At 40.9% G+C, this 22,777-nt stretch overlaps 1 protein-coding gene across 2 annotated transcripts in view; it reads left to right on the forward strand.

Moving 5' to 3' along the window:
- The window catches only part of Egflam (EGF like, fibronectin type III and laminin G domains), a 173,837-nt gene that overhangs the window by 63,074 nt on the left and 87,986 nt on the right, over positions 1–22,777 (forward strand). Inside the window, exons 5-7 of one of the 2 annotated variants that reach the window (XM_076857391.2) lie at positions 2,474–2,500; positions 11,938–12,055; positions 13,106–13,241. In XM_076857391.2, the coding sequence (XP_076713506.2) occupies positions 2,474–2,500; positions 11,938–12,055; positions 13,106–13,241 (281 nt within the window). The remainder of the gene's footprint in view (positions 1–2,473; positions 2,501–11,937; positions 12,056–13,105; positions 13,242–22,777) is intronic. The other variant, XM_076857392.2, reaches the window with a different exon arrangement.

A 22,777-nucleotide genomic window follows, 5' to 3' on the forward strand; every position in this document is an offset into this window, starting at 1 on the left:
TTTGTTGCAATTTCAACAAAGCTCTAGAAATAAATATAACACGTTTGTATCTTCTCAACTTCCTGGAGACACAATGCAGAAGAAAATGATGTAATTTGAAATGTATCTACAAATGGTCTTGTTTATTTTCCTTGTCAAGCTCAGCACCAATTGTCAGCTCTTCCTCTGTTTCTTTTGTTTCCCTTTAAGGTCCCTCTGGGTAACGTCTTGTCTTAGGCATCTTCTGGTTTCTTTCCTTTCACTTTCTTCCTTCCTTATTCTGCTACTATAACCTCTCAGCTGGAGTCTTTGAGGGGCTCTACAAGGAGTTACACCAGTGCCCGTAATACCTTTCTAATGGTGGTGGAGGCAGCTGAGGCAGGGTTTGTCCTATATAATAAGTGCCTGCTAGGTGCAGCCCAGTTTGAAAACTATTTGTCATCTTTGATAAGTGGCTATTACTTATTTAGTGTCTGTCACCCACCAGGCTCTATCCCCTCATGCTTTACATTTGTTTTTCCATTTAATCTTCATGACTATCCTATGATCTCATCTTACTAACAGGAATGCTGAGACTCAGAGAGGTGAAACAATGTCCTCAAGTCATATATTAGTAAGAAATAGCATCTACTGTAAACCCAAGGCTGATATTTCTGAACTCCAGAACTAGCTAGTGACCCATAAAGAATGGATGCACACTTCCAGCTTGCTTCTATTTTTATGGCATGCTTTTAATCTTGATCTAGACTTTTGTTAAGCAGTCCTTGTTAGCCTCAGAAGCTGACAGCCTTTGTGGTTCACACTACCATAACAGGGGAGATTGGGTTGTCTAGGAAACCACAAACTTGAGGTTCCCTGTCCTCTTGACAGCTCTGGAACTTTCCACAGACCCACTGACCTCAACCAAAGGGTCAGCATTTTCCCTGGAAGTGTCCATAGCCAGCCCAGCCTTATGTCCTGCGGGGTCACAGCATCTCAGTGGAGGTATTGAGAGTGCAGGGCTAAGGATGCCATGAAGTTGGGACAGTACTTCTGAAATTGAAAGCCTGTCTATCATATGGGATCTGGGCTGAAAATTGACATCTCTGTGAAGGAGACTGCAGGGAAGTGAGAAAATAGGGTCAGGAAGGAAATCAATACAATGGGTTTCCAGATCTGCTTTTTCTACTTACATGTTGCAAATTTGGCCAAAGCCACTTAACCTGCCTAAGCTTCCACTTTCTCCCATGAAAGGAGATAATACAGACTGTTGCAAAAAACAAATAAAATCATGTATGCAAAAAGTCTTTCCTAAAGTGTAAAAAGGCCTTACAGATGTTAGTTACCATTCCTGATGACATTTATGTTAAATAATTCTCTGTTATTTACATCCAGTCATTAGCATATGCTGTGAAATTCTAGCATTTATCATCTTGCTGATTTCAACAAACTGGCACAGTGGTTTCTACATGTCTAGCATGAGATAATTCACCATCCCTATTTTGGGGCAAACATTTAGTCTTATTGGAAAAACCACATTCATACCAATAATGCAATTAGAGAACAACGTAAGACATATCAACTGTCACTAACATGGCACTTACAGTCTTTTCCTTCCTGAAGAAGAAAAGATGAGTGTAGGACCAAGCAGTCCAGAGTTAACTTAGGGCTGGAAATAGAAGCAAGAAACTTTCTAGAAAAGCAGGCGTGAGGGAGGGGCATCCCAATGGGAGGGAATGATTTGAAGCCCAGGAATGAGTGTGCGTGTGTGCATATGCTTGTCTGTATGTGTGTTTGGTTGGGGTGGGGGGAGTTTCAGTGTATACAGCATGGAGAGAGGAGGTGGTAACTGGATGTAGTACAGTAAGTCAAGGAGAGAGGACAGTCTGACAGCAGAGTGGCTCTGGGTTTCTGTATGCTTTCAGATTCCCATATTACATCCAACCAGCTGGGTAACCTTTCTGGGCCCATTTCCCATCAACAAAATAGGGACTTTGATAGTATCTGTGCCACAGGTGGTGGATCTGTGGTTCCCAAGCTGTGCTTCAGGGAGCCCTGGGGCTCTGTAGCAAGCTTACAAGATCATTGTAATATTTAAAATTTTCAAGGAAAACAGCAACGTCTGTGTGAACTACTGTACTAACAAGTTGTTTGGCTATAACTACTTAACAAATGGAATTGTTAGGGGCATTTCTTTTGGTCTAGAGATGCTATAAAAATGGTATGTTAGAAACTAAGTGTGCCATGAACACAGAAGGTTCGGGAACCTCTGTACTATATCCTACCATCCTTAGAATACAGATGTTGTGTTAAAAGAGGTGATGGATGCAAATCCCTCAGCATGGTACCAGGCATAGAATAAGAACTAGGTAAGTGCTTGATAAAATTCACATTGCGTGGGTGCGTGTTTGCTACCTGGCTATAGCTAGAGAGAAGGGGCAGGTGCTGTGGGTTCATTTCAGTCCTGATAGTGTTTTCTCACTCTTCCCCCCCCCCCTTTGTTGTTGTTCTCCAGGTACAACCTGATCAACCGGCAATTTTTGTAAGTATGTTTTAGGAAATCCTGCCCCAGTGCAGAATTTGGTGGGAATTTCATTAAAATGTTGAATTTTGCTGCAACCCCCTCACTCTGATTAAGGCAGTGGAGAGTGTGCCTCTTGGGCAAGCAGGAACTTCTGAGTGCACTAGGTGTATTTTTAATCTTTTAGAGAGGAACTGCTTTTATCCTTGTGTGTGCTGCTTCACCTCACATGGCAGACTAAGGTTAAGAGAAGCATCTTTAAAGGTTGAAGTAATTTAAGCTCTGTTTCGAGCCTAGGTGAAACTGATTGAAAAAGAGAGAAAATGTTAAAACTAGTGATCCGCACCCTAGAGGCACCCTTCCTTCCCTTAACCTCTCCTTTCTTTACTCCGACAAATCCAGATTGTCTTTTCCATAAGGCAGGACCCAGCATCTAAAAATGGTTGATTTGATTTTTCCAGATTAAATGCCAAATAGGGGATTGGATTGACAAATGGTGGATCTGATTAAAATGATAAATTGAGCGAAATAACTTGGTTTTTAATGTGGAATTCTGATGCATTGTTGGATAATCTGCTTTCTAGAGGCTTCCAATTTGGTTAGTATTTCACACCCACTGTATCTTTTATCTTAGAAGAATAGCCTATAGATGTCATCCTGGAAAACAAAACAGTAAAACAAATCAGATCATTTCATAATATTTTAGAGTTAGAAACAGGAAAGGATGTTGAGATTGGTGGTTTCCACACTTTTTGATCATGCATACCATCAGTTAAAAAAATATTTGAACATGCATCAATGTATGTATATTTATGTATTTATAAATTATACATATACCACTGTACTAATATATTATGTACATTTTTAAAACCCACAGAATTTTTTAAAGGAGGAGATAGAATAGAAATCGAAAGTTCTTCTGTTTTCTCCTGGCATCTAAGTACATTGTCTCGTTCATCCAAGGTGGAGGCATCCCTCTGCTCTGTTACCTGTTGGTCTTGTTGACCCAGAACAGTGATTCTGTTTGGGTCTATCCAAGGTTAGAGAGAGAAAACTTAACCAGGAATCAGAAGACATTGCATCTAGTCCCTGCTTTGTCGTTAGAGCAAGAGTGACCTTGTCCAAGGTCACTGAGCTCCTCTGAATCTCTTTTTGAGACTATAAAATGGCAGGATGGATTAGCAATGGTTCCTGTCTGGAGATATTTTGCAAATGTGTGTGGGGGGTGGTATGGAATGTTTGTGGGCATTTTAGTGGACAAGCACCAGGGATGCTAACTTCCTGCAGTTCTCAGGACAGAGGGAAAATTTTCCAGCCCTTAAATCTAATACTTCCCCTGCAGCAAAGCCCTGGAAAATGCTCTCTGATTTCCTGTAGGCACTTGAGAAAACAGAAATCCCTGCAAGTCCTTCCTCCTCTCTGCTCTGCATAGGCTTCCTTAGAGCTGCTGGAGAAAGGACTCCAGGAAGATGTCACTTTTCTATTTCTCTGGTGTCTTCCATTGAGTGATGCTAAGTATTCTCAACAGCCTCTAAGAAAACCTTGACTTGTAGTGTTACTGTGAAGTTGAATTCATGTTTACTATTTATCAATGAAGCTTACATAAGAAGAATTGAACAATTTTGATGTTGAACCATTTCCCCAGAGAGGATAAATGGCATTCCCATTGCCGCCCAGCAGAACCTGGATCTCCTGGCTTCTAGTTCAGTTTCTACTACTTCCTGACTCCTCTCAGCTGTGCTCATTGGACTAGTGGGTAGGACAACCTTTGCTTCATTTATGAAGCCAAATGATCTAGGTTTTCAGCTATAGAAGAAAATAGTAGCATGTAAGTACATAACATTGAGGTCCAAACTCAGGGTAAGAGACAAGTTCAGAGCCTCTCAATGTGGTTTCATCAACGCAGAGTGAAAGGTATTTGGTAAGGAATAGTCACATGTTTTGGGGGATTTCTACGTGACTACCCAGATTGGGTAGTGAGGATACAAGTCTAGCAGTCCTCAAACTCAACGTAATAGTAATTTTAAGAGGATATGCCTTGCGTTTCCCTCCTGGGACCCTTTGGATATTATTAGGGCTCCTCTGGTGGCTTCCCTGTGCCAGAGACTAAGGCTCTTTCCATCCCATTGTTTTGCCAACTCCTTGTGACCTTGTCCCCAAGGTCCCAAATGGCTCACGGTCACATCTACATTCTAGTGATAAAAAGAGGAAAAGGAATACGTGCCTCTTCCTTTTAAGGGATAATTCAGAAATTGACCTCAGCATTTTCACTTCCAAAATATTGGTCAGAATCTAGTCACATGGCAACACCTGGAAGAAAGGAACACAGGGAGTCTCCAAGTGGCCACATCCAAACCAAAATATAAGAATTTCAAGTCAAGAGTAATGAATACTAGAGGATGACCAGTCATCCAGGTCAGACTGTGACTAGAGGGAAAAGACAGTTGAACTTGAACTTTGGAAAAGCAGGCCAGCCTGAGAGTTAAATACACTATATCTTGACGTCGGGCAATAGGAAACAGATGAAGTTGTGGTATGTCTTAGGATGTAAAGTAGACTCACTGTTGCCCCTAAGGGCAGTTTTATAAACTCTCTGGATCTGGTTTCTTCATTTGTGAATTGGGGAGTACGGGACTGACCTCTTAGGGCCCTCGTTAGGATTAAAAGAGGCAATGATGTGCCAAAATCTTATGAATTTCAAAAGGCTACATGAATTTCAGCTAGTACAATTAAACCAATTATGAGATGAAAACTTGTTGTTATGGCAACCTGTGCTGAAGGCCAGAATCCCTGGGAATCGCTCACCTGCTTCAAAGTTGCTTGAGCTTCCTCCCTGGGCTCAGTGAAATGTCTTGCCTCGATTGTCTTCCCCAGAAGCAAATTCACTGATTAAACAATACCTACAAGGGGTGTTGGAAAGACAACAGAGGCAAGTTGGGTTCTGAATTTCAGAAATGTGTAGATAAACACAGAGCACGGTTATTTTTCAGCAAAGTACCCAATTTTCAAAAAAAAAAAAAAGAAGAAGAAGAAGAAGTGGAGGAATGTGCCAGGAGAGACAGTTGAATTCATCTGGTCTCTGGTCCAGGGCAATCAAAAGACATAAACATCAGGAGTTGTTCTCAAACTTCTACAAGGCAATAAAACACCGTTTTTTTTTAATTTGAAAAAGAGCACATTCCGCATCTTCTACAGTTTGATGCAAGTCTGAAGCTATAGTTGCAAGACATTCAAGGACAGAAATGTGAAGGTTTGTGGAATTGTGTGGTATTCGTCTAAAAATTTCAAAGGTTATCTTAAGTTGCAATATAACGAGGGGCTCCCCTTGGGAGGAGAGATCTTAAAGTGATGACAGTTAAATCACTTGGACCCAACTCATGGCCCCAACTCCTCTATACTCTTCACCCTTGCACTCTGCTGCCAACTTGCTGGCATATAAACAGGAAAAGACAGACTGGGAACAGTTGGCTCCGGGGAGGCTCACCCAAAACCTCTCACCTGGCTAAGAGCAGCACAGACCTTCCACATGGTAGGAACAGTTCAGGTGTTTTAAATCTATATGTGGAACAACTAAAAATATAATTTTCCTTTTTTTCAATGGTAACATTTACATTTATTGTACATTAACTCCACATTTATAAAGTAATCATAATCTAGTCTTCAGTGTTTATGATAAGTAACGTTATTTAGTGTTTTTCATATGGTATTATCCAGTTAGGCCTTGTGCCATGGAGTCAAGCTGAGCAGGGTGAGAATCCCCATTCTGTAAGTTATTACACCAATATCCTTCAGTAAATTGTGAATTTTTCAGAGCTTTATTTTTCCACTTCTGCAAGTAAAAATAAGAGTGCCACCAGCTTCAAAGGACTGAGGAAGATTTAAATAAGGCCATGTGTGTGAAAACACCAAGGGCAGAAAAATCACCCCTCAAAGGTAGTTAAGGATAGCTAACAAGCTATGTTAAATTTTTTGAGTTCTTTGTATATCCTGGAGATCAATGTTCCATCTGAGGTACAGGTGGCAAAGATTTTCTCCCGTTTTGTAGGCTCTCTCTTCATGTTCTTGATTGTTTCCTTGGCTGTGAAGAAGCTTTTTAGTTTGATTCCATTTATTGATTCTTGGTTTTATTTCTTGCACTTTAGGAAGAAGGAAATCAGTTTCTAAGCCAACACAGTGGAGATCTGGGCCTACTTTTTCTTCTAGTAGGCACAGGGTCGCTGGTCTAATGTGTAGGTCCTTGATCCACTTTGAGTTGAGTTTTGTGCATAGTGAGAGAAAGGGGTCTAATTTCATTTTATTAATAAGGGTCCAGTTTCCCCAGCACCATTTATTGAAGAGGCTATTTTTTCTCCAATGTATATTTATGGAGCCTTTTTCTAGTGAGATAACTGCATTTATGTGGATTTGTCTCTGTGTCTTCTATTCTATACCATTGGTCTTCATGTCTGTTTAGTGGCAGCACCATGCTGTTTTTGTTACTATAGTTCTGTAGTATAATTTAATGTCTGGTATTGTGATGCCTCCTGCTTCACTTTTCTCACTAAGGGTTGCTTTGGCTATTCTAGACCTCTTGTTTTTCCAAATGAATTTCATGACTGTTTTTTCTATTTCTATGAAGAATGTAATTGGAATTTTATTGGGAATTGCATTAAATCTGTATAGCGCTTTTGGTACTATGGCTATTTTGACAATATTAATTCTGCCTATCCAAAAACATGGGATATCTTCCTATCTCCTAACGTCTTCTTCAATTTCTTTCTTTAGTATTCTGAAGTTTTCATTGTACAGGTCTTTCACCTCTTTTTTGTTAGATTGATTCCCAAATGTTTTATTTTCTTTGGGGCCATTGTGAATGGGACAGGTTTTCTAATTTCTCTTTCAATTGATTCATCATGTTTGTATAGGAATAGGATTGATTTATGGTTGTTAATTTATATCCTGCTGCTTTGCTGAAAGCATCTATGAGTTCTAGAAGTTCTCTGGTGGAGTTTTTTGGGTCTTCTAACATATGTCATCAGCAAATAGGAATATTTGAATAAAGAGAGGATTCTAAAGCAAAAACCCACCAGAGCATTGAGTTGGTTTGAGAGTGTGTTTTGCTGCTTGAGATGAACCTGGAGTGGCATTTGGGAGAAAATAAGAACAGGTTCTTGGATTCACCTGCTCCCTTCAGACCATTCAACTTGACATAATCCCAAGGACAGAGGTGGAGCCAGAATGCACAGATGCCAGGAGTAGAACAGGAGGGGAGCCAAAGACCCCTTGTGCAGCTCCATGGAGAGAAGATGAGCAGGAGGGAGAGAGATGCAGGTTGGAGACAGCTGCTCTCCAGGATTCTGTAGAAATGACTCGGGGAGTCAAGGGGCCTCTATGAGGGCACTGAAGAGAAAATGGAAAATGAGAATGGTCTAAAAGTTGTGGTAGAGGTAGACCACAGGAAATCGTGCCTGTCTTTGGAGTTAGTTACTCCAGGGCTAAGGGCAAGGGTATTATCTTAGTCTGCTTTATGTTGCTATAACAGAATATCATAGACTGGGTGATTTATAAAGAAAAGAAGTTCATTGGTTCATGAAACTGAAGGCTGGGAAGTCCAAGGTCATGGCACTGACCCCTGCTGGCATCTGGTGAGGGCTTCTTGCTGCATCACAACACAGTGGAAGATGGAAGGACAAGAGAGAATGAGAGAAAGTCGGCAAAGGCACCTTTACAACAAGCCCACTTTCTCAATAGCTAATCCTCTCCCTCCATAGCTAGCCCACTCTGCAGGGCCATCCATTTGTGAGGGCTCTGCCCTCAAGACCGAAACACCTTCTATTAGACCCGTCTCTCAACACTGTTGCATGAGGACGGAGCTTCCAGCATATGCACTGTGGGGTCACATTCAAACCACAGCCGATACTGATGCTCTTGACAAGATGGGTCAGTGCTTGAAGCTGGTTTCTGGATGAGGTAATCTGTTTATATGGGACATTTTGGCTCTTGGTTTCTTTCTTTTATTTCACTTCAGTTCATTTATTCATTCATCAAAAAGCATTGCATGAGCATTTGCTGTGGGTCTGATAATACTATGCTAAGCTCTGGGATGCCAGAGGAATAAGAACTGGCCTTCTACCCTCCAGTGGGTGGGGAGAAGGTGACAAATTAACAGACAGTTACAATGTAAGGTGAGTGGTGTGAAGATTGAAGTCCACCAAGGACACCCAGGAGGCACAGAGGAGGGGCACCTAACCAGACTGGGGCTGGGGTTAGAGATATGAGGTAATGTCTCAGCTGAATTGAGTCATGAAGGATGAGCAGGGTGAGCCAGGCAGGAGTAGGCAGAAGGACACTTCATGTAGAGGGAGCAGCAGGTTCAAAGGCCCAGAGGCAAGCGATTGAATGGCATAAATTTGAGTCCTGCCAAGTTCTTAAGTATGACTAGAATGTAGAATACAAGAAAAGGAGGTGGCATGGAAGGATGTTAGAAGGATACACAGAGGGACACAAATAACACTATTCTAAGGGTGTTTAAAGTAGAAAGAGTTATGATGGGATTTAAGATTTATAAATATAACTTTAGCAGAGTGTGGGGTCTAAACTGGAGTACAGGCACTTTGGTGGCAAGGAGAAACAGGGCCCATTGTCTTAATGTTGAGGATTTGGAATTAAATGACTTTAAGAATGAAATGACATAAACAGATTCAAGTGATACCAAAAAAAAAGGTGGCAGCAACTGAATTGGCAACTGATTGGATGGATGGTGGTTTGGAAGGATGAATGAACAAAGAGAAGGCAGTATCACAGATTTCTCACTTGGGTAAAGTGGCATAGAACACCACACATGAAGCAATGTTTTGTGATACCTTTGCTAGTAGGGGGAGGAATGCGGGGGTGAGCTTTGGTTGCGTGGAACTTGAGTTGCTTGGTAGTCGTCCAGTAGAGTTGGTCAAGAGACAATCACAAATGCTTGCCTGGAGGTCAAGAGGCAGAGCAGGAGGTGTAGACGTTAGAGGTGCCACCACAAAGGTGGTACCAGAAACTCAGGGTGTAGGAGAAGAGTTTGCCCACAAGTATACCGAGGGGAAGAGAAGATGGTAAGGAATGAGCTCCTGGGAAAGACCAGCTCTCCAAAGGACAGTAGAGAGAGGGGAAAGAAGGATAGAAGATCCTAGAAAGCAACAACAAAAGAAGTAGGAGACCAAGGAGGAGTGGAACCATGGTTTACAAGGAAGGCAAGAGATTTCAGAAGCTAGAGCAGGCAACAGTATGGAAAGCAGCAGAAAGTCAAAAGATGATGTTGCATTGGATTTGTTAAAGAATTGTTGTGGAGGCTTTGGTAGGAACATCTCAATAGGTTTGTGGAGGAGAGAGGTCAGATGGGAGTAAGTGGAGGAATGACCGAGAGGTAAGGAAGTGGAGACATCTTCCAAAAGATGTCTCTGAGGGGAGAAACTAGGGGTGCATGTGTGGTAGGTAGGGATGATTATTTTTAAGATGGGAGTGATTTGAGCAAATACGGAAAAATCAGGGAGATGCAGGAGACATTGGAGATACGTGACAAATAGAGGGGAGGAAGCAGATAGGTCCAGAGCTCAGGAGGTGAGCTACCTTCTAGACCAGTGGTTCACAAACCTGGATGCCCATTAGACTCACCTGGAGAGCTGTAAGCAGATGCCTGAACCTTGTCCCCAGAGATTTTGATTTAAGCAGAATGTAGCGGAGCCCAGGCATCAGTTTTTATTTATGTTTTCAAATCTGTAATTATTTACATTTTCAGATCTTCTGATGATTCTAATGTGTAGTCAGGGTTTAAGAACTACTGTATTAAATTTTGACAATTATCCATTGAATGCTTTCAAAACACTTTTTATGAATTTTCTTAACTTTCTTTTGCAACAATGAATGTTTCATTACCTGCAAAAGACATTTTGAAGAAATATGTTACCTGCTCTCAATGGCATACAATCTCATAGGAGAAACAGTAACAATCTGTCATACAGGTCTCTTACCTAAGGTGCTCGGGACCAGAAGTGTTTCAGGTTTCCTTCCTCCCTCCCTCCCTCCCTCCCTTCCTTTCTTTCTTCCTTCCTTCCTTTCTTCCTCTCTCCCTCCCTCCTTTCCTCCCTCCCTTTCTTCCTCCCTCCCTCCCTCCCTTCCTTCCTTCCTTCCTTCCTTTCTTCCTTTCTTCCTTCCTTCTTTTTTCTTTCTTTTCTTTTGTAATGTTTGCATATACATAGTGAGATATCTTGGGAATGGGACCCAAGTCTAAACATGAAATTTACTTATGTTCATATGTACTTTCTGATCATAGCCTGAAGGTAATCGTATGCAAATTTTAGTGCACATGTGTTTGGACTGTGACCTATCATCTAAAGTTTGATACCATGAGAAAAATTCTAGGAATTCTAGGAATGCTCTCTCCTCCCTCTCTCTCTCTCTCTCTCTCTCTCTCTCTCTCTCTCTCTCTATATATATATATATATATATATATATATACATACATACACACACACGCACACACATATATATGTATGTATATATGTGTGTGTGTATATATATATACACATTATATATTTTATATATATATTATAAATTAGTGGCAGAGCATTTAACATGGTGGGATCTCCAGGCCTGGATGGTCAGGGAAGATGTCAAGGGGGGGGCTTGAGTCTCAGAGTAGATGAGCAACCCAGGTGAACAGAGAGGAGCCTGGTCCCCACACACCTAAGACAATAGTCATTGTTATCTGTTTCTTGAGTACATTCTCCGTACCAGCTCCTGGACATACATTGTTTCATGATGACCATGTAAGATAGTTAGTTGTACGTCATATCTGTTTTACTGAGGAAGAAGCTGAAGCTCATGGGATTTGATTTCAAGGCCACAGCTAGTAATAAGTGGGTGAATCAGGGTTCAAGGGCAGGTTGGTTGACTCCAGGCTGGCTCTTTTTCCACTATAGTGTGCTTTGTGCTTCTCACTGAGGAGGCCCAGGCTCCCACCTACTCTTTAGCACTATAGGCTTGGGGACACAGGGTAAGTTCACACATCCATCCATCCTTAATACTAATGTTTCTCAATGGAGGGTCCCTGGACATACAGCAGCAGCATCACCTGCTATGAGACTGAACCCTAAGCATCTGCAATCTAAAAAGAAAGAACTGGGGGAATCCAACCCTGGAAAAGATCATTCCAGCAGCCTCTAGTCTGATCAAAGAGTTTGAATATTGACAGCAACATTTGATGATGTCAATGAGCCCTGGTAGTAGTACAGTGTATAGATTCCATAAAAGTAACCCTTCAGTCTTGGGAATGTTATGGTGTTTCCCTTTTAGCAAATTTTAAAACTAGGCCAATTTTAGACAAAGCAAAGTTCTAAGCATTTTCACAGGAACCTCAAGATGTAAACCTTGTGGAAACTATAGGTTTTGCCCAAAAGGAATTCTGACCTTTGGCACCTTTCTTGTTTGATTATTGACAGGAAGAAGTGATTGGAGATTTGAAACCAGGAACTGAATATCGAGTGAGCGTAGCAGCTTACAGCCAGACTGGAAAAGGGCGGCTCAGCCCGCCTCAGCACGTTACCACTTTGTCCCAAGGTAAAGCAGGTTCAAATTCATTCATAACAGCAAAGTGGTGGGCTGCTAGTCATTTGTGCCTTCATTCAGCAAATCCAATAGGGACCCTCTGTGTGCCAGGCACTCTGATGGGCTCTGGGAATTCAGCAGTGCCCCAAACACCAGCACAGACCTCTTGGAACTCAGTGGGGTGAGTCAAGATGCTATCTAATGAGTGTGTCCTCACAGGCTGTGAGAACAACACAGGGATGAGGGGAGGGATCCCTGGAAAGATGATGGCTAAATGGAGAACTGATGGGCTGATAGGAAATAAGGAGGAGAGGAAGGGGAGTGAGAGAGATTTATGTATAGGCAAAGAGAATCCAAACAATGGTCACTAAGGTGGCACTAAGGTGGATGCTGGGGTACAAAAGCAGGTTGATTGCAGTCACTGCTCATAAGGTGCTCTTGGTAGGGAGAAGGAAATGGTAGCAGGTGGCACCAATGCTTCCCTAGCAGAGTTACAGAAGTGCTTACGTAGGAAGGTGGGAAAACTCTTCTGGACCCAGGCAACACATGAGAGGTATGAAAAGCTGGACACCACCATGACCTGGATGGGAGGATCACCTTTACACAAGAGGAAGGCATTTCCCAAATGCCCTTCCATTGCTTTGTATCTTCTTATCAGCAGAGGAAACACACACACACAACACACACACATGAATTGGAAAGTAATTTGCAGTAATGGTAAGCATTGAGTTTTCCCTGAAGATAAATATCATCTCCAACATGCAAACAGAGACATAAGGCCACCAGGAGGTGGAAGTACAGGCCATGCATGTCCTAGGGTCAGCAGAACCTAATATGGTCAGCTTTCTATCCAGATGTGCTGGGAAGAGAAAGGAAGACCAGCTCTCATGACTCAGACCTTATGTGCTGAGCACAGTTGTGATTTGTCAGTGTGTGTTTGTTTTGGATTTTGAGGTTGTTGTGACCAGAGATGTTTTGGTCCTGGGAAGCACATTTTTTAAAAAATGTATCCAGCCTCTCTAGAGCTGATACAATCAGCCACATGTTTGTTGTCCTGCCTAGATTCCTGCCGGCCTCCAGCGGCACCCCAGCAGCCACGTGCCCTTGTGGTTTCTGATTCGGAGGTGGCCCTATCTTGGAAGCCTGGACAGAGTGAAGGACGCTCCCCTATTCAGTACTATTCCGTGGAATTCATCAGGTAAGTTTGTGTGGCATTTCTAGACCTCAGCTGTTCTGAGAATGATGTAAGGGTACCAGGCAGGGTGGTCATCTGTAAGTCTTCACTACATGGACATTGTGAGAGCACACAGGCTTGGAAGGCCATGCTTACATTCTGACGAGTGCCTATGTCCACACCGCTCTGGTGATGGGTCATCTGGTAAACCTGTCCCCACTCCCCCATCTCTTCTCTATTTCCCTTCCTCAGTCGGACACGGTTCTGAGCTCTGAAAACTCTCAGGGCACCATTACCAGCTAGCCTGCCTACATCTCAAGCTTGAAACTTGCCCTTCTGGTTTTGAAACATATCTTTGAAGTAAATATTTGATGATGACTTTTCTCAGGGGAGAGGGAAAACTCTTCAGAAACAAATACAATGCGTGATTTCCTCTGCACCCATATTGCCGTGGGGCAAGTTTCTTGGTTTGATTTCAGCATTTGTGTTTTTTTCCCCTATAGTCTACTTCTGCAGTGATTTTTATTCAGCTTGTTAGAGGGCAGATGAGTGATTAAAAGTTAGAATTAAAAGATCTTTAGTTGTAGAAACATTCTCAGTGCAGCTATGTAATTGTATTGAAGAAAGAGAGAAAGAGAGAAAGGAAGGAAGAATTAACAGTCTAGGGTCTTTCTTCTGAACTCTGGTTGCAGTTTGATTTTGAATTGAAGCAGTGGCTGATCAATGGGTCTGAAAACAACGTGTGTGAAGTTTGCGTTCTTTGCATTAAAGATGATGGAGCTCACAGGAGGCCTGCTGCTTTATGGATTCATAAAGAAACTGGTGCAGCACCTCATTCCTAAAGCTCTCTGAAGCTGGGAGGAAGGATCCTGCCATGATCTGATTAGCTATGCTTCCTTTTCTTGACCTCCTAGCCCATTTCTTGGTAGTGGAAAACAGAGGTTGTGTTTTCTTTTTTTCAGAGAAGTGCTATACCAAGTCTCTTGAATGCTTGAATATGGAGCTTGTTTCAGCAGAACTTGATGAATTTTAAGTGGCAGACACTTGAAAGGAGAAGATGGAACAGTAATGTACTGGCTCCTCCTGACTATAAAGTCCAGTGGCAGATATAAAATCAGGGGACGCTAGAGTTGTGTCACCTCACCAGTCTGTGTCCATCTCTCTGCTTTATTGATTTGTTTTCAGGCAGGCTTTTCCAATAGGTGGCAAGAAAGCCACCAGACACACAAAACTAGCTTAGTTCACCACTGGAAAGAAAGTGGCTATTTATCCATGCACCAGCAAAATCCTGATGTTCATTCTAATCGGTAAGCCTTAGGTCCCTTTCCATTCTCTGAGCCAACCACTGTGGTCAGGATGGACAGAATCCACAGATTGACCAAACACTGGTTTTACTGTAAATATGGCATAAACCTAAAGTTTATTGATTGAGAATTCAAGAGGGTTGAATCCTCAAAGGAAATTGTGGTGCAGTTTCTGGAATTGGGGCAAATAACACTAGGAATTAGTAAAAGAAAGAAAGTCAGTAAGGAAGGAAAGAAAGAAAGATGTTCGTTGCAAAGCCCAAACCAGGGATGTTCCTTGAGGACAATCCACAATTCTGCTTTTGATCTAATTTGGCAATCAAAGCCAAGAATATGCCTAGAACAGGGAAGATTCTAATCTGGTTTCCAATACTAGTTAAATATGCAACATTGGAAGTTTTTCATCTATAAAACTTGGAGCAAAACCTAACATTTATAATTTAGTTACACAAGTAAATTAGACAACACCAACAGAACAAATTGTAATCCATTAAAATTTAGAAAAATGCTAAGTGTTTTAATCATAGCCTGGCAGTTCATCTGAGTAACCCCAATAAAGATGATAACTATCACTTAGTATTAATTTTTCACTCAGACATCTATTTTAAAACTTGCTCTATGTCTGCTATATTGATACAAGGTAGAAATGGCAGTTACCTAACCTTGCTTGTACACCTGGAGAGTAGATCAAAGAGTCTTTGGCTTCAGAACCAGAAGAACTGGGAGAAAGTGTTGTGATCCTCCACTCTCCAGACACATGGCCCTGGGGAAGTCACTTTCCCTCCTGAGCCTCAAAGCCTCTTTGTTTGTGGTGCCCTCAGAAGAAAGGGTGAGGCAAGAATGTAGTTGCAAATAGTTAATTTGGAATCAAAAATGATAGAATGGGGAGAAAGAGACAGCAAAAGAGGACAGATAAGGGCTTATTACTAAAGTCATTGTTCCAGGTAGTGAGGCCTTCACTGGGTCTTCATTGCACTGAGATCTCTCTGGAGAATTCCTCTCAGATTTGCCATAAAAAGACAAGCAACATTTGCCCACTGGCTTCTGTTGTTTGAGGGTTACACCAGGAGGTACAGCCTTTCCATACTTGTAGGCCATGTTGGGATGTGAATCACCGAACAGGATGTTGGGATACAAGGAGGAGTGACTTAGGCCAGCAGGTGCTTGAGGGTGGACACGGGCTGTTGGAGGTGAGTCTGAGATCTCACAAAACTGTTCACATCCCAACTGCTGCTGAAATCAGAAATGGGGTGTGGGGAGTGATAAGGGACCCATGGGCATCAACTCGAACTCTTATCTGCAAAACATGGGCAATACCTTCTTCCTGTCTATAGTGTGTAACAGGAGGATCAAGTGAAGTCACATATGAGAAAGAGATTGGAGGCATTACAAACCTGCAAGAGTGTAAGGCGTGTGGGAGTGTTATACATCTGTACTTAATAATTACAGTTCCCTCCAACAAAAATACATTTGAACATTCAAAACTATTCCTAGCATCTGAGGGGCTCAAGGCTCAAACTCTTGTCCATATTTTTAGGTCATTCTTACAAACTGTTAATTCTTTGACATCTGTTTGCCTTAACAAAATACCTTCACAGTGTTCTGGAAGCTAACTCCAAATTTGGAATTCTTGGATTCTTCAGTATTCCAGATGGAGAAAACCCGGTCCTGGTTATAGCTCCTGTACTAGGAATTCTGTTTCTATTTTTTTTTCCAGCACACATCACTTCAGTCAAGTTATTTTATCTCAGGACCCCCATTTTCTCATCTGCAATATCAGGCAAATTCAACTCTTTTGTAGTTATTACTCATAGTCTTTGTAAAGTTTTTATACTGTAGACACTCTATACCTGTCTGTTTCCTTCCTATCAAACTCTCATTTCCCTTTTACAAAAGAGAAAACTAAGATTGATTGCTTAATTTTCTTTGTTATAGTGAAATAGCTGGTAGGGGACAGAATTAACAGTAGAACTGAATTTTCCAGACCTCAGCCCAGTGTTCTATTTAATGAAGCCCCTGAGTGTCTTGGTGTCTGTGACCCTCCTTCAGAGACCAAAGCAGGGACTCAGCCTGCTCAGAGCCTGGCTGGAGGAGGGAGCTGGAAGCCCCTTCAATCTCTGTCTGCTGTTGTTTCCGAAAGAAGACTTCACAGCTTGTTGCAGCATTTAATGTTGGGCTGCAAAATAAATCCATTTGTAAACATCTCAGGGATTATCCCATACAGGTAAGCGCCTGAGGATGTGTGTTTGGAGGGAGCTTTCCTAGGCGCTCAATCAGAAACTGCTGTTGGTATGTGCCATGGTCTGAGTGCTGGTGCTTTCAGAGGCAGGGCCTTTGTGGGTGATTAGAACACAAGAGCAGAGCCCTGAGGAATGGGATTAGTGCACTCATCCAGGGGCCTGAGAGAGCTCCCTACTATTTCCACCATGTGAGACACTGAAAAATTGCCAGCTATGAACCAGAATGCAGGCCCCACCAGAAAATGAATCTGCTAGCCCACGTTCTTGAACTTCTCAGCCTCCAGAACTAGAAGACGTATCTGTTAGCTATAAGTTACTATGTTCATGGTACAGTCATCTATTGATATCCAAGGAGATATGTACATAATACAATATAAGTGCTTAGTAAAAAGCTGTTGTACTACATTGTTTAGGGACTGGTGACATGGAAAAATTCCATACATGTTCAGTATAAATATCTTTCCCCAAATATTATAGATCCTCATTAGTTGAATTCATTGACTTGGAATCAACTGATATACAAGACTGACTACTATATTTTTATTTTCTTTCCTTCTTTTTTTTTTTTCAATCAGGCTGAGGATAAAACCCAAGTCCTCATATATGCTAGACAAGTGCTCTACCCACCGAGATATGCCACCATCTCTGATTGAATTTTTTTTTAATACCAGTTCAAATGGACTACAAAAGCATAAAAGTCTTTTGGGGGGGTCTTCAGTTATTCTTTTTTTCCCGAGAAAAGTACATGTCATGTTTCATGATGAATTCCTTTGCCTGTATATCTCCTGTGTACAGAAGCACATGTAACAGATCTCTGTGTGAGTCAAAAATTCCTTGTTGCACTTAAGATGCAGGCCTTTTGCAAACCAAGTCTAGGAAATTGTAGAAACTGGCTTATCCTCAGAGGTTATCCTCTGATTTCAACATCCTAATGGGAAGTTCTACCTAAGTTTAGTCACTGGAAAATCAGGCGTCAGTCTTCTCTCTGGCTTGGTGGCACTTATCCATCAGTTTGCTCTTCTTACTTGCCATTCAATGGGGATAAGCAATATTAAAGGTATTGCTACAGGATATTCTAACAAAAGTTTTAAAAATACTTAACTGACTAATAAAAGATGAACCTGAGAAATAACACTAGATCATAATCTGGGGGTTCAGCTTTTTATTTGCTAGTTATTATGGCATTTCAGGTAGACTTCATTTATGATGATCTCTTGAATCATGGCCCTAGGACTAACCAAGTTTTTGCTCCTCACCCAGCTTCTACCTCCCCCAAGACAGGACACCTCTGGCGTGAACACCCAGGAGTTATGTTCTCAGCAACTGCATCAGAGAGTATCATGGTCTCTGGCTCAGGCAGGATGAACACTTTTAAAAGGGCACAATCTCCACAGTCTCCCTCAAAATTGGAATGGGAATGATTCATTAGATTCCCCGTTAACTGCAAATTTTTAGTTTTTTGAACGGTAGAAAAAAGATATGAACAGGCAAATTGTAAGCAAGGCTGCAGGCTGTAACATATTTTGCAATGTTTTTAAAACATTCAACTGCTTTTTTCAAACAGAAAAGTCATGCATTTGAAGAGAAGGAGAATATTTCTTTACTCACGTGATACTGAAAATTTCTTTGTGGGCAACAGAGTCCCATGTTTATTAAAATAAGAACCAAGCATAAATATAGCTACCTATGTTTCAAAATATTTTGACTATAAATATCTGAGAAATCTGCTTTCTTCTGCTTAAGAATTTCCCCAGGGTAAGTGCCTTTCTCATAAGCAAAATATATATATATATATATATACTATGGTGGCAATGAAAGCAAAGGGCCTGGAAAAATGTTCCTCGTCACTGATGCTCCAGTTAGGGTGCTGTGCCCCACATATGCTATCAATCAGGGCAATTAGAGGTGAGAAATAGTTTTCATTTGACTTAGCTACAATTTTTTTCTGTAAGTGGCACATGACTGGTTAAAAATGCTCCAGAGCTTTGCACTGTCAACTACTGGAAAGAGCAGACTAAAACTTTCAATGACTGTTTTCAATTAAAAGTTCATTGCTAGCTTATTTGGGTACATGTGAAACTTAAAAATATTTCTGTGTATGTTTTGGGAAAACGAGATAAGAAATGTTGATCTTTAAATCTCACCCAAGAAAGTTCTACTAATAAATGAGAAGGAGTAATGTTTACCCTCTTCTCCTTTTCACATCTTTCTGCCTAAATAATTGCCTTGCAATTGCCTTTCCTAATAAGACTTGCAAACTTTACTTTCATGTAGGTCTGTTTCTTGGCTGATTGCAATGCCTACATATTGATTTCACCTGAAAATCTCAAGGTCATACAATCTGGGTGATTATCACAAATTTATAGTTTTGTCAAAATCATTCACCTTTCTATGCCATCATAAACTTCTTTTTTAATCTGCAAGTAACAAATTCAATTAGTTACCTCAGAGGAAACAACCCTGCAAAGGCTGTTAGCTTGGGATTCGGAATGAAACTGAAAGGGTTGTGGATGTCCCTTGAATAATTTTAAGAGAAATCCAATATGATCTGTCTTGTGGTCAAGGTCAAAAGATCTGAAAGGAGTCTCAATGCTATCACCACTCAGGTGTACATTTGTTCAAATGTGGAATTGCAAGAGAGATCGCAAAACTGAACTCCAATCCTGGCAAAGTTACTTGATTTCAATCCTCACTTTCCTTGAGTGTAAAATAAGACTGAACTTTGTGACATCTAAAATCCCGTGACTCTGATGATCTATCATAGTGACATAGGTGAGGCAGTATAGAGTGGTGCTTTGACACACATGCCCTCACCATTTTAATCTGTCTGCTCTTTTAGTGGCTTATTTAACTTTTCTATGCCTCAGACAGCAGAATAGAAAAAAATAATTTACTTTCCTCGCAGATGCTTACAACACTGGTTGTGTGGTAATGCACAGAGTGTTCTATCCATGCAGACCATCCCTGTTAAGGCTTTCATGATGTATCATTTCTGCTTTCCCTTATAGGCATGTTTGTCCCTGACTGTAGTCTTTATGCTTAGGCCCTGTGCAAGGATAGCTCTTCTAACCTCTTTCCTTAGTTAGCTTTGGTTCATTCTGTCAAGACTCCTTCATAAGAATCCCTCCAGGAAGCCTTGCTTGATTACCTTCTTCCACTCCTAGATTAGGTTGGGCATACCTACAGCATTTGCATGCACGCTCAGTACATCTGTAGTTAATTACTTGTTCAAGCTCTGTCTTCCTACTGGAACATGAGGGTAGCCTCAGACTTGTTCCCCTTTATAGAATACAGCACCTGGCACTCAGCAAATTTATCACATGTCAAATGAATTCTGGCAAACATTTGTTTCCAGGCATTTGTGGGATTGCATGCAGAGAATACCAACAGCTAGCTGGAACCTTGAGTGAGCTGCTTCACCCTCTGACTTTCCTCATTGGTAAAATACAGATGCTGACAGTGGCCACCTCAGAAAGGACATGATAATGAAAAGATGTTTGCAAAGCACCTAGAAGAGTGGCTCATGGAGGATTTTTTAATGTTGGTTTTTTCTACCCTGAGTCACATGGAAATGTATTGCTGCACTGGCAGCTATAGGTTTTTAAGTAAATAATTGAAAAAGCATTAGTCACAAGTGGTTAAATGAATCCTTTATCACTGATGTCAGAGACCACAATAGTAACCAACATCCTCTCTCACCAACTGCAGAAATAGAAGCCAGATAATACCCAACACATGCACATCTGCACATACACACCTTACCGATGGTCACTGTCATACCCAACCCCACTGAAAATTCTTTATTGTTATTGTTTTCTCATCATAAAAAGGATATCAGTGTGTGGCAAATGTTCAAATAACCTAAATATATATGACTAACTTGAAAGTTCCCACTGTAATTTTATTTCGCATGGAATGCAAACTTGTTTCAGAGCTCTTCAAAAATAAGCGAACTGACAACTTTCTTCATAGAATTTACTACAATGTACAGCAATAATTAGGCAAGTGACTGCAATATATAAGAGTAACATAGCCCTGCATTGATTTTCTTGCTCCCAAAAGTTAGGATTAAAAATATTTAAAGAATTATTCTCTCTCTCTCTCTCTCTCTCTCTCTCTCTCTCTCTCTCTCTCTCTCCCTCACACACACACACACACACACACACACACACACACATACACACACACACAATCACAATGCCAGTGATGGAACCCAGTGCTTCATGTATGCTAAGCAGGTGTACTCTGTCACTGAGCTACATCCCTAGTCCTAAATGCAGTTAGTTAATTTGGAGAAAATGAGGGAATGTGGAAAATGTTCCTGCTTTCTTTTCAAGCAAGTGTTTAGGAAGTTATGCAGTTTAGGTATCAGTCTTCCTTCCCACCATCAACAGAATTAGAAATAAGCAAGAACAGGCTTGATTGAAAGTCAATTGAGGTTCCATGTTAACAAGTGGTGCTTCATGAAGACAAGAATTCCCTTTTCTTACCTTTAATTTCAAACCTTAAGTCTCAGAAGAGACTTACTGACTGGTGGCTGGTCCCAGAAATTCTAGTAGCCATCAAGTTGCTTTGCTCAAATTCTCATGGAAGGGGTCTCCTGAATGCTTTTTTGCAGAAGTTTGACCTACAGTTCTACAAATTGATTCTCTAAAGCTTCAATCCCTCCTACTATGAGCATTCTTAATATAATTCTTGCTCAGATTGAAGGAAGTTGACACAAATTGAATTCTTGTGCAGCAGCTTTGGGAGCCATTTATAAACTGTAAATGAAAAGTGTGTTTTCCTATTGCTCTACCTGGGACAAATTGCCAGTTGAGTTTATTATTATCCTGTTCTATCCATCTGTTTGTCATTTGGTTGGGTTAAACCAACACATAAATAAAGAAAGAGGCTGAAAGCTGAAGGTCAAATAATAGATTTTTTTTTTATGTGACTACTTAGTGGTTTTGTACTTCTCTGCAATTCATTTCTGTGTAGAGCAAATCCTGCATAAAACCAGTCTGTAAAATCGACAGACAATTGTAGGCTCCTAGCGTGAGAGTCTCTCTCACCCCTGTCCTGTTTGCCCTGGATAATCTATGGGATCATGTCTCTTCTCTTAAAGCAGAGTGCTTAATCTGCAGTCTGTAGATCCCCAAAGGCTCCCTGGATGGAATTCAAGGGGTTCCTGCACTTAGCTGAAAAATAATTATTCTTAGTTTCAGCAACTGAAACTTAGCATTTTCTTCATGAATCAATGCAGACAACAAACCACAGTGGTATTAGCACTGCCTGTGATTTTTGTCACCATTAGAATGATAGGTCTTTTCTTCTCCCATTACAATTGCTGTGCATGTGTCAAAGTACCAGTTATGTTTATCACTACCTTGAAATTATCACAGTGATTTAAATTCATTGCTGGATTTTATTATTTAATGTGTTCATGAATAAGCATATATATGACTATATCATAATTTTTATATTTTTATAATTGTGTTCAGTATAATTAGTTTCCTTGTGATCTTATTTTTTATTTTATGCATATAAACATTTTTATTTTATGCATAGGAAAACATTCATAGACTTCATCAGGCTGTCGCAGTGGCACATGAAGGTTAAAGACTGTTGTTTTAGGTCAGGAGTTGGCAAACTTTTTCTCCGAGGATGAGATAAGTAAATATTTTGTACTCGTCACCTGTATGAACTATCTCAAATACTCTGCAATTGTAGCAGAAAGGCTTCCATAGACAATACCTAAACAAAAATTGTGTGTGCTTGTGTTCCAATAAAATGTGACAAACAATGGCAGCTGGCTGAAATCTGCCAACCCTTGCTGTAGGGCATCACGTTATTTCTAAGATTGAGTTCTGAAGATATCTGAATTAGTTCAACCAGCATTTATTAGATATCTACTATGAGCATATTTTCATACAAACTTGTATGTGTTGAGTATCTTATATGTGAAAATCACATACAAGAGATTCAAGCATGAATAAGCTATAGCCCCAGCCTTTGGACTGTCTACAGGGGATTG

Source organism: Callospermophilus lateralis, chromosome 5 (assembly GCF_048772815.1).
Source record: "Callospermophilus lateralis isolate mCalLat2 chromosome 5, mCalLat2.hap1, whole genome shotgun sequence".
Lineage (NCBI taxonomy): Eukaryota > Metazoa > Chordata > Mammalia > Rodentia > Sciuridae > Callospermophilus > Callospermophilus lateralis.